The sequence below is a fragment of the Nylanderia fulva genome, unplaced genomic scaffold (assembly GCF_048542155.1).
Source record: "Nylanderia fulva isolate GAGA-0341 unplaced genomic scaffold, ASM4854215v1 Scaffold64, whole genome shotgun sequence".
Taxonomy (NCBI): domain Eukaryota; kingdom Metazoa; phylum Arthropoda; class Insecta; order Hymenoptera; family Formicidae; genus Nylanderia; species Nylanderia fulva.
The window spans coordinates 407,803-421,341 of NW_028190742.1; the positions used below are offsets into that span (position 1 = coordinate 407,803).

Below are 13,539 nucleotides of genomic sequence, written 5' to 3' on the forward strand. Positions count from 1 at the left end.
TCGCTTTTTTGCTCATCTTTTACCTTCTTTCAGAGTATTAGTAGATGGCATATTGATAATATCCTGTCACCTGACGATCTCTTTTTTTTTTATTTTCCATCGTAGTGGAATTCCGAAAGACTTATTATAACTTTGTATTTTGCGTATTTTAACTTGCCTCTCTCTTGTTTCTTTCTTTCTTGACTTTTTTGCGTTTTTTGCGTTTATTCGCTATTATTTCTTTACCTATGACCTTTCTTGCTTGGCTATTTTCCGATCTCTTCTTTGCTGTTCTGCTTTCTTTTCTATCCTTTCAAGGAATACTTTCGAAAAGTACGTGTCATTTGATTTCCTCCATATTTGATTCTCCCGACAGACATTTAATCTTCCTGCAAGTTATCGTACAAGGCGGAAATTTTCTTTCATCATACTTTTCACATAAGTGTCGTGTAAAGAAGTCTCAATATTACATGTGGCTCTTTTTCAACGGACAAATTTTCAAACAATTTTCACATTTTTTAAATGCTGTATAGTTTGTTCATTAGTAATATCTTCGTCAAAAGATTTTGTTAATATTGCAAGTTGCTGCAAATATTTTCTAATTTATTTATATAAATCATTCAAAAATATTTAAAATTTTTTATAATTTTAATCAATTAAAAAACACTTAAATTACCAAATTAAAAACTCTTCACAAATAATTGTTGATTGCCAGTGACAAATTTTAACAAATAATAAGATGCAATTTAATTCGACCAAAAACTGGCTATTCATTTATTGAAAATAAGTACGCACAATACTTATTTTCAATAAATGAATAGCCAGTTTTTGGTCGAATTAAATTGCATCTTATTATTTGTTAAAAAAAATTACAGCACATTAACAGCAAACAATTAACTTTTAATATCTATTGTTAAAGACAAAATGATAAATAAAATATTGCCAACTTAAAAAACATTAAAAAAGTATATTTGATTTGTATACTACAATCTAATATTTATCTACTTAAGATATTGTTTTTAAGTGTAAAAAGTAGAACATTTTGAAATGATGTAAATATTTCAGAAACCAGAAGAATTTACAATGTGATTTAAAATGCACATTGTTTTAAAACTCTATCTACTTTAATGAACTTGAAAATGATTGACTCAAGATAATTAATAAAATATAAATTATATAGAATATAAAAACTTAAAATTTAATATTTATATGTCTATATATTTTTATATAGAAATCAAATTTCGATTTTTACCTCAATTAAGGATAAGTGAAGAAGTTCTTGTTTATTAATTCAATTTTAAACAATTTGTATGGTGATGAATGTTTTGTTAGAATTATATAAAAATTATATAAAAGGATTTGCATATTTTTCAATTCAACAAATCATATCTAGAAAACGATATTTGTGGACTAGAAAAATATGTGAGGTGTGAATGATTGAATCGGAAATCGGATACAAGCTTTTCGCTTTCCAAGCAACTGCTCTTACCCTGCTGGGCTATTCAGACCCTACACCTTATGCCACTTTTAACACGGTAATACAATATATAACTTCAGAGCAATGTTGGACTCTTGCTGAATAGATGCAGTGTCAACTGTTGTAAAGAAATCCGCGCTACGGATTTCTTAGCTATAGTGTCATTTTAGAGAGATGATATATTTTCTCTCTCGCCAGTTGGTAACTGTATTATGGGTGCTAAGCAAGCAATCATTTAAGAGATTTTTAGAAGAAATAAGATTACTCAAACTTTCAGATAAATTGCAAGTTGCCACAAATCTTATTCCATCTTTATGGTAAATATTTAAATATGATGAGTATTGTCGTGATTTGTCGCGTAGCGTTATAGCAAAAAAAACATGTATATATTCAAAGGATATTTTGAGAATATATGATAAATAGTATATTATAAGAGATAATACAAGAAATAACATTTAATGCTAATACAATAAATTACATAATAATTAGAATTATATATAACGTTTTATGAATGGATTTAGCATCAAGTATAGTTATAGTCAGATTTTCTAAATTTGTCATTTTTAATAATGAAACTAAATTTAATACAAGATATATTATAAACCGACTTAATTGGCAAACAGAAATTTATTGGTATTGGTACACGACGCTTTGGTCTTTGGTTTAGGTCTTTTTCGAATGATATAAAACATTTTTTACATTAAGTAAACTTAAATTTTATAAAGTTAATTAAAGGAAAGGTTGAAAATATCTTTTATAAAACACATGAAATATCAGAGAAGGTGATTATACAAAATAAAAACTTGTCGTATATCAATATCAATAAATTTCTATTTACTAATTAAGTCGGTTTATAATATATCTTTTATTAATTTGAATTCTGGCGATTTGCACAATAACTATAATAAATTTAATAAGTTGTAATAAGTCACCATAATAATCATGCTTGTTCAGCACATAATTTTTAGGATTCATCAGCAAGATTATTAAAATCCTTGGTTGGTTAATGTGTGGTTGTAAAATTATATAAATGGATATATTATTTGACCTTTTTTTGATGATTATCTATTTAATCGAAATTGATTAATTTATTAACATTTGGTTATAAAATTATTTGCCGCCTTTTTTGTTATTAAAAATTAGATTGCAGTTATAATTTTAATAGAACGCAGCTCCAGTTCATAATTTTAATAATAATAAGATTATCTTAAAGCTATATATATATATATAATATATATATATATATATATATATATATTTTGTTATACGTTCTTGTGATCTCAGTTGTATTTATAACTCGTTATATATATATATATATATATATATATATATATATATATACATATATATACAATATATATATATATATTTTTTTTGCGAAGCATTCAAGTAAAATCATAAGAAGAAGATCGTCTCCGAGCGCGTTGCTAGGAGAGTTGTTAAATAAGTCGGACATTTTGTGACGAGTCGCCATTTTGAAGAATGTTAACCGATCTGTCGTGAGGACGCATTTTGTGAAGGATATATTTATTCGAGATTGAAGAAGATAATTTTCTTGTGATTATTCCAATGTCTTATGTTCCGTTTTTGTCAGTAAGTTTGATTAAAGTCTTTGAGTTATTTTTTGCGCAAGTTTTCTTATTTTACGGATACGAGTGAATAGAAAGAGAGTGAGCAATAGTTATAAAGATATTTAAACAACATTTTCAGTTATGTATTTAAGTCACTTTGAACAATATTTAATATCAACGTGAGAGGCAAAGGGATTCACTACAATTAAACACCCTAAAATTGAGAGGCAAGGGGACTTCCTATAATTAAGCACCTTAAAGTAAATATGAGTTGTGAATCTGACAATGAGACGTGAAATTCTCATCTGCTATAAATAATTCTGGCATTGTATTTTCTCTAATTTATTATTTATTAGTTTTTTTTAATACTAGAATACCATCTCAAGAGAGCTGGTGGAGCCACTTAATCTATTGCTGTTTTTTGTCGCTCACTCCTTTTGTTGTTAGTTAATAGTTTAATAAAATGCTCTTTCTATTGGCAAAGAATTTTCCTTATATTGTTTATTATGGTGCTGTTACTGTCTTTGATCAAGTTTGCTCTTGGTTTGAACTCCTTCCTGCTGTTATTGATATTCTAATAAAATTTCCTTGCTTTATGCTGATTGTGTAGATTGTATTAATTACTGAGTCTGAATTTCTTGTATGTCCTTTGTTGGTCTTATATATTTATATAGTTCTTCGACTATTGTCAATTTTTACAGTATTTTTTTACTGAGGTTCGGGTTCTTCTGCTTTGCTATAGTTAGATAAATTTCATTTTTCCATCGAATGGCCCTCCTTGTTTCGTTAGATCATTCTTTGTTGTTATTTGTCTGCTACGTTCTTTTGTTATTACATTTTCTGTTATCATTTTCAGTGTTTTCAGTGTTTTTAGCAAGTGTTCCATTTTTCCTGTTGATTTTCTGTAGTGCTGCTCATTTGTTTCCAGATGTTGTTTGGCAAATTCCAAGAAGAAGCATATGTAAATTTATATGATTATACAATGAGCAATTTTTTTCACACTTTAAAGCAATTTTTTTCATACTTTATTTTATTTTTACTTAAAACATGATGTAGAAATTATTCTTTCAATTATTTTTTAATTAATCTTCTTATAGCTCTATATACATAATTTTTCTTATGTATACATACAGAGAAATTATACAAAAGAATGAAAATATATATATATATATATATATATATATATAAACATATATAGACATATTTTATATTTAATTATATTATACTATATACAATTGTATATTGCATATATATTATAAACTATATATAATTGTATATTGTATATATATATATATATATATATATATATATATATATATCTTTAACATATAGTTATATGCATCCTATGTGTTGGATTCCAATACATGTATGGAACAGAATAGATATATCTAATTTCTATTTGAGATGTCTAAAGTCTCTGAGTTTATAATCAAAATAACTTTATTTCGCTAAATGAGACATGATATAACATAAACGGGATCTATAATAAGATTGCTGTTAACGCCCCTTGGTGTCGACCACACCCGGGGCTCTAGGGACATATTCGCCGGTGGCGCATTCTACATGTCCCAATAAGTTACATATAGGGTGTCCAATAATAATCGCACGATCTATCGTGTGTGGATAGGATGGTTTAAACCTAATAGAAAAGTCCTCTACTGTTTTGTGCAAGCTTCGCATGATTAATGAGAAATTAAATTTAAAAAGGAGTTTCCTCTGAGCCGTTCTACTGACATGAGGATTACACTAGCGTCATTTTTGTTACTTTTACAATTAAAATACTGTCACATCATAAATATATGATGCGATTAATGTTTTATATTTTAACACCTGCCAACCTCGTAGTCAAAAAACTAAAGAGGAGCGCTTCCCACAGTTACGTTAATGTGATGGATTAGTGAGAATCATCTTAGTGTTAATCTTACGACGTTTTATTTCGTTTATTGATGTAACCGCGTTTAAATATGTTTATTAGACTTTTATACGTTAAACATGAACTTTAGACTTTTATGGTTTTAATTTGCTTTGTGTACTGCGCTGAAGAAGATCCGAAAAATTGGATCGAAACGTTCGCTTTTTCATTTGTTTTAACTTTCGAGTTTATTTTTATAATTTTATATTAATTTAAACTTTATTGTTTCTATCAGTATATATTGATTAAATGTAATAAATTAGTTTTTATAACCGTAATATTACTTCTGCTCTTATTAGTCTTTTATATGTGTAATACTTTATTTAAATTTAAAAAAATTAGCCAATCTATGCGAATATAAGCGCGAGGCGAGAAAAGATATTTCGCTGTTGATAGGTTTGATTGTGTTAGGCACAACACCTAATTGAATTTAATTATATATCCTAAAGCTGCATTGTGCACCTTTATATTATACCATATGATAGTAATCATATAACACTGGGTATTGTCTTTTCTTGTCATGTATTTATATTTGCACTGGATTAGCTAATTTTTTAAAAATTAATTTCTCATTAATTATTGCAAAGATCATAAAACGATAGAGGACTTTTCTGCTCAGTTTAATTCACTTTATTTATGAGAGATCCAGTAATTACTGAATACTCTATATACATGAAATGCGTATATATGTTGTTATACATATAGTGTGTACATGTATTCTATCGATGATACAGTATATAACACATTACATACACCTTTGATGTAGTTGTGCCAACTTACATGATCTATCGCCATATTGAAAATGCACATCGCTTAAATTTGAATGCTTTCAGTAAAATAATGTGAAGTTATTATATAAATAAATAAATAAATAAATAGAATGCTAAATTTTTCTATTAAAAATAAATACTCTTAATATCATATACACTTTTCGGAATATCATAAAAACAAGTTATAATATAAATATTTACAAGTTATAATATTATTTACGTATGTAGAGGCGTAGCTATATCTTTAATTGTATGATCGACACATGCGTAGTAGAAATTTGGTCTAACTTAGAACAAAAAAGTGACACTACTGTACGTAACTATATTGTGTCGGTGATAGGGACAGTTTGAATACGATGATATACAGTTGCAATGTATAAATTCTTTCATGGATCAAGACGGTGTCGCAATGATAGGGGTCCTTATTGATCGAGGATACACGGCTTTATGGGCGCAAAGGCCCCGCAGATAATGTTTTATCCTTGCGAAGTTAGATGTGGTCCTAGATAATTCATATAATGATTGATCGAGATCTATTACGATCGCAAGACGCGTTGCGCACAGACGATAGGGTCGTAGGACGACCCACGATGCAATATGCAGACTCAGTGCGTATTAATGGTGGATTAATACGAGTATATTAATCGAAGCTATACAAGTTGCTACCATCAATGGTTGTTTGATCCTGAATGAACCGTATGCCCAGATGATCCTCATTGTAGAGTTTATTCATGTGTGATACCTGTTGTAAGAGCCTAACCAACACGTCCTCCACAAGCATGGGATTGGGATACATTCTCACTATTATGGGAACTATCAGAATTGTCATGGAGTTTGCGATGATCCACTGATCGAAGTGAGCTACAGAGCTGTAATGCGCTCACTCACCGGAGTCCGAAGAGCCCTAGCCAGCATGTAGCTTTCAACTACTATCTCCATAAGTCCAACCTTAAAGTTTCGAGAGTGAGGACGATTCTCCCGACATCCAGATGATCCTATTGGTTTGCGCGGACAATCGAAGGAGGAAGAACTCATCTTTCGCGATATCTGCGGGGCTTAACTCTTCCGTCAATGCATATATAATTTTTCATTCTTTCATCAATTTATGGATACTCAGGTACCAATTGTGTGTTTTTACAAAAAAGTGTCCAGGATAATTTTTTTAGTAGCTGTTGAATACTAAATATTTTTTTTTATTATATTATCATATTTCAGGAAGGTTTCTAAATGTAAAGGTTTTTTGTATTTTGTTTTGGGCGAAGAAAAGTTCTGATATATTTTCCGCATTTAAGAGGATGCTGGATAGTTCTATATTTTATCAATCGAAAAGCGAGGTTAGATTTGACAATAAATAAATCTATTTATATTGGCTATACAGATTGATAAATCTTCTTTCACAATTGAAGTATTAAATATTAACAAACTGCGTTAGCTTATAATTTCAAATAATAAACAATCTGTATAGCCAATAAATAGATTTATAGTTGAATATCTAACCTCACTTTTCGAACGATAATACGAAACTACACTCTCCTCACATTCACATGTATCGATGTCTAGAGTAACCTAATGCATGATTGATCAATCAGAGTCGTAGTGTTCAACTGGCTAATTAGCAATGTAGGCTATTAAATCTCGGTTTGCTTTGGATATTCGTTCATTGATGGAAGAGTTAAAGATGTTGCGCAGATAGCGAGACGGTTTCATATTTTTTTACAGCTTTGACATATTTTGAAAACAAAACAGTTTAGAGTCTTTTAATCCTTTTTTCAAGAATCTAGAAATTATTTCTAGATTCGCGAATATTGCTCAGCGATGGAGGCAATTTTGATCTTTAAAAAATGTGCACTTAATAAACAATTTGTAATCATTGATCTGCCATCTTGATCGACGGTCTTACATTCTTGATGAAACTTTAACAGGTCAATAAGTTTCTCCGGTGACATGCACCTAGTTTTCCATTGTTGTATAGACAATCAGAGTGTGCCATATAAGGAATAAAGGAAAGAAAATAATCGGAAAAATTTAGTTCTTAGGTAGCTAGAAACGAATATGCGACTATAAATTCTGAGGAAAAAAATCTTATCCCAGCAAACACAATATATAAATGTTATATACTTAAGCATGTTACATGTAACGTATATGTTAGTTGTAATTTCTCACTCATAGATGTAACATTTTTAATATTACATATATTACATTGTAGTTATATTGTCATTATATCCCAAGATAGCACTGACTTATCAATACATCAATGTGCTATTTGATATATAATTACAATATAACTATAATGTAATATATGTTATATTAAAATGTTACATCTATGAGTGGGAAATTACAACTAACATGGATGTTACATGTAACGTACACGTTATATTACCTGTTATATTCCGTTTTATTATAGCAATGTAACAATTATATATCGGTGTTTGCTGGGATAGTTTTATATTGCAAATATAATCGCCGTTTCATTAACCGAGTTAGTTTAAGCTTAAATAAATGCTTAATGAATATTTCTAACTTTACAATTGCGTAATCATGATCATTACAGATTTATTTTTAGGAAGACAAAGACAAAGAATATAGACAAGTATAGAAGTACACGATTCTCGGTACCCCGGGGTCACACGAGCTGGGGTACTTGCGTATACAGTAAGTACCCCAGCCATTTGCATTCTAGAGAATAATAGTACTGTCAATATCGAAAATAATACAAATGATACTCCACTGCTAACAACTGTAACATAATAGTAAAGAATAGAGATCGTCTATATTCTTTGCCCGGGGTACCGAGAACCGTACTTCTATATTTATCTATATTCTTTGACAAAGATATAATATAAAATCAAATAAAAACGGTCAGGGTCAGGTTATTATTCGAATTTTTTACCAATTACACAGTTATAACAAGGATAGAAAGAATATTCTGCTGTGAAGAGCCTAATACTTAGCAATTTGCTAAGACGAGGAAAAATCTCTAAATTGAGATTTTGAATTCCTCTTCCCTTTATCCCCCTAAATTGATATAGACGAGAAACATATATCGGTCCGAAAAAGTCAGCTGAAACGGGTATTAGGTTCTTTACAGCAATACATTCTTTCTATCCTTGTTATTTACGATAAGAGCGTTTTATTAATATTATTTGGTATTACAAAGTTATATTAAATATAGAACAACAAATATCAAATTTGAGATATTCTGGGATTTGATACTGAGTAGTGGAGTTTTTTTATTCTTTTACATCATGCGCATAACGTTATAATTCTTACAATTAGTTTACGTTTTATCGTGATTTAAATGAGAATGTATTCAGCGTTCATGATGATTTTCTAGATGAAAAAACTGAACAATATGTGTATGTTAAATTTTATTGACGTGGAAACCAAATAGTTTATTTATTCTCTTAATACAAAATATAAAATAGTTGTTTATTGCTTAATAAAAACTACGGCTAAAATTACCTAAAATAAATATTTGATAGTATTATAATAATGGTAATATAAAGAGTAATTAATGTCAGGTAATACTCTTCTTGTTTGGCATGAGTGTGTCAAATATTGATTTAATTATAATTTAATTTTATTAGTAACAGTCAGTTAATTAGATCATCAATTTTACTCAATGAAATTTTAATACAGTAATACTATTAAACATAAATATTTGTAAATATCTTATATAAATTTGATTGATAATAACTACATGACATCTATTAAATTTAATTCAACAGCAATTGTGTAATGAAGATAGTTGCTTAATTTATTAATTTTCCATAACATGTTTAAAACTCTCGTAAAAAACGTTTGTTAGTTTAAAAAGATTTTTACCACATTTTCTAAAAAGTTTAAAAGAGCAGCTTACATATTTTGTAATTAACTAATTAAACTGATACAAAATTAAAAAATAATTATATAATGTTTTCAATAAAATATTAAAATTCAAAATTAATTCTGGACAATTAAGAACCAATGCAGGAGAAAGATGCCAAATAAACAGTTTTTAATAGTGAAATTCCATTTTTTTTTAAACATTTCGGTTTTAAGGATTGGACCATCTTCAGTACAAAACGCAGTTTACAGTGAACGATTTTATCAGGATTGAGTCAGAATTGTCATGTTTATCAACGTTTGACGACTGACAAAATCGTTCACTGTAAACTGCGTTTTGTACTGAAGGTGGTCCAATCCTCATAGGACCGAAACGTTTAAAATAAAAAGTGGAATTTTACCATTGAAAACTGTTTATTTGGCATCTTCATCCTGCATTGATTCTTATATTGTCCAGAACTAATTTTAAATTTCAAACTGATACAATTAGTAATATTATACATCCAAGTTCTCGAACATTTCTTATTTTTAGATATTTCACAATTTATAGCAGTTTCGATGCAATAAATAATTAATACAAGGAAGTAACTCATTTGTTACATACATATTTTAGTTTAATATCCCTGGATATCTTGTACTATTTTTCAAAATAATAATTAACAGATAACGAATGTTTATTTTTGATTGTTTCAGAGGTGCCTTCTCTGTGGTTCGACGATGCGTGCAAAAAAGCACCGGTCATGAGTTTGCTGCAAAAATCATAAACACTAAAAAGCTCTCGAACAGAGGTAAGTGACAGTGAAATGTCAAGAATGTCAATCGAATCTTAAATTATTATTAAAGATATAAATCGGATTGAATATTCGAATATTCATATAAATTACAATTTATCATATTACTCGATAAGAACTCGTTCGACAATAAATTATATCATTTTAACAATTTTTTTCGTTTTACTTTATTAATCAGATCACATCTTCAAATAATTTAATGCGCTATAATATAATTATCCTAAAATTCGCGGCATTAATGCGTATTAAGTTAATGTGGTATAGATATAGATACATTGAGATAACACACGTTTAGTGGTTTGTGCATGATTATGCATAATATTACGTAATACTCGTTAGATAGGTAGGATATTAAACCTTGGGATATATATAATTTCAGAATTTGCAGCTTGTGTGTGGCATGCAAACTACTCGACAAATACAGATATATAATTACTATTATATTGTCATAATAAAACGGAATGTATAACATGTGATATTAACATGCACGTTACATGCAACATACGTATTAATTGCAATTTTCCGCTCATTAAAATTTGTAGTTTTATAATAAAAAAATTTAATATGTTATCAAAAGATATTATATACACAACTGTTATCGGATATTGGTATATAATCATTACCAAATTGTTATATTGCTGTTATCAAATTGATGTTATATCAAATATAGTTACATAATTTAAGATAAATATTTTTCAACAAATATGAGATTCCTAGAAATAACAAGTCTTCGAATCAATTTCAAATGAAACTAAACAAAATTTTGTTGCATATACATATATTTTGTTTAATTTTATTTAAAATTGATTTAAAAACCTATTATTTTTAGGAATTGTCTGTTCAAAGATATTTAAGTAATAGATTAAAAAATTAAATGGTGCACAATTTAATAAAAAAATTTTAATTAGTTAATTTATTTTCTTTAATTTTATGTTTGTTTATATTAATTAATTATTAACTTAAAGAGATATAATAACACAGGTCTAATTTATTTTTTAAATAATACTTTATTAAACTTTTGTTTAAGTATCAGACAATTAAAAATAATGTATGCTCTTCAACGTAGACTTTGCCATGATTGCTTAACTAATGTTTAATATTGACAATTTAATTAATAAAAGTGGTATGAGGGCGGTACAAGCTTATTGTTAGACTCGAAGCAATCATCTATCCGTAAGAGACACTGATGACTTGCCTAGGGTATTTATATATTTTTTAGTTTAACAAATAATTGTTACAAAATAATATTTTCGGAGTAGAAAAATATATGAGGTGCAAATGACTGAATCAGAAATTGCGAATGCGAGTTTTTCGCTTTCCAAACAACTGTTCCTACCACTGAACTATTCAGACCTTGCACCTGCTACTTTTAATGGAATAATAATACGACTCCGAAGTAATATTGAAATCTTATTTAGATTATCACATTTGCGTTACAGTATTACTTCAAAGATAATGGTCCTAATTTTTCGTCAGTTGTTAGCAATATATAGTAGATGCTAAACAAGCAATCACATCCTATAAAACTTCTCTAAAGAATACAACAATTTTCTTATGTGCTTATAACAATATGGCGGAATTAAAATCACACAAAATGGATTTTCTATTTTAAATTTTGAAAATCTGAACTCGGATATTTGATATCAGTGATAAAATCTTTAAGTTATATGCAATTTATACGTGCACAGTCCCTGCTATTAACAGGAAGGACGAAGAGTTTGGGACTATGTACGTATAAATTGCACATAACTTAAAGGTTTTATCACTGATATCAAATATCCGAGTTCAGATTTTCAAAATTTAAAATAAAAAATCCATTTTGTGTGATTTTAATTCCGGTTAAGCACATATTTGATATATTGAGACAGAATGAGGTGCCATTTTTAAATCGTAAAAGATAACATTCTGTAACTTATTCTAAGTTTTAGTGTAGGGATGTTAAGGATAAAATTTAACTGTTAAAATGAAAAGAGGTTAGTTTTTTTTTCAATAAGGGTGGTTTACTTGATATGGAATATGCTCCATATAAAGAGTGTTAAAAAATTAGACCGACAAATTTTGAGGAGAAATAAAAAATTTCAAAATAAAAATTCGTTTTAATACTATTTTTCTCTACAAAGTTTTTAATTTTACACTACATGGTAAAAATAATAGATGGAAAAATTAATTTACATTTTAATCTTAAATAAAACACGGAATAAATACATAAAAGTAATTTTTACAATAAATGCTCAAAAATTTCTTCATTAATTTTAATATAAAAGTGACAGACTGAAAAGTCACAAACTCATTTCTTATATTATGTAATATTAAAACTTAACATTATAGAGAAAATTAGTATTAGCAAAAAATGTTTATTTTGAAGTCTTCTTTCGTCCTTTAAGTTTTGTTGGTCTAATTTTTTAATACTAATATATATATATATATATATATATATATAATATATATATGTATGTATAAAAGATTTAACATAACAATAATATAAATAAAATGTAACTTTTGTTATATTATCACACATATACATATACAAGTAACTCATGTTTTACTAAATAATAACAATTATATTCTATGTTTGAGGGAATGTATGAATATATATTTTATATTTATAAGCAGATAAATTTGCGAATCGTTTCGGAATCGATAAATCATATTATACAATGTTTGATATGCTTATATTCGCACACAATCATTGATAATCTCTGTTGTAGTCATAAAAGTTACATGCATGAATTATTATCTCGCAAAACCATTCATACATGCACTAAAAATCAAATATTTGTTATTAGTAGCAAACTATATGGGGAATATAAATAAATTGTCAAAAAATATCAGACTAGAAAAATTTCAGAGAAAATTTTTTAAGTGTTATTTATTTATTTTGTCCGTGAAATTTATGCAAAAAGTAAAATAAAATGCCTATTACTACTAAAAATTATTAGAAAAGTGGATTAATTATTATTAGTACATGTTAAACTTAGTACTGTATAAATGATTGAAATTAAGTGAAAAGAACTTTTTTTTAAATGAAAAGGACATTTAATACTAAAAAGTGTTTATATATTTAGGCATGTTTTACTAGTTCTATATTCTTTACTTGGATATTTCGGCCAGATTTTCTTACGCGTCCAGTGCCTCCTCATCTTTATCTTATTACGTTTGCGTCTTATTACATATGGACACTCTCAAGATTAAGGCTTTTATCGCACTAACAATT

General features: G+C 27.8%; 1 protein-coding gene across 13 annotated transcripts in view; it reads left to right on the top strand.

Moving 5' to 3' along the window:
• Window positions 1-13,539, top strand: part of CaMKII (Calcium/calmodulin-dependent protein kinase II) — a 205,810-nt gene that overhangs the window by 41,566 nt on the left and 150,705 nt on the right. For all 13 annotated transcript variants that reach the window (XM_085488162.1, XM_029301442.2, XM_029301443.2 and 10 more), the window contains exon 2: window positions 10,228-10,322. In XM_085488162.1, coding sequence (XP_085344288.1) covers window positions 10,228-10,322 — 95 coding nt within the window. The remainder of the gene's footprint in view (window positions 1-10,227; window positions 10,323-13,539) is intronic.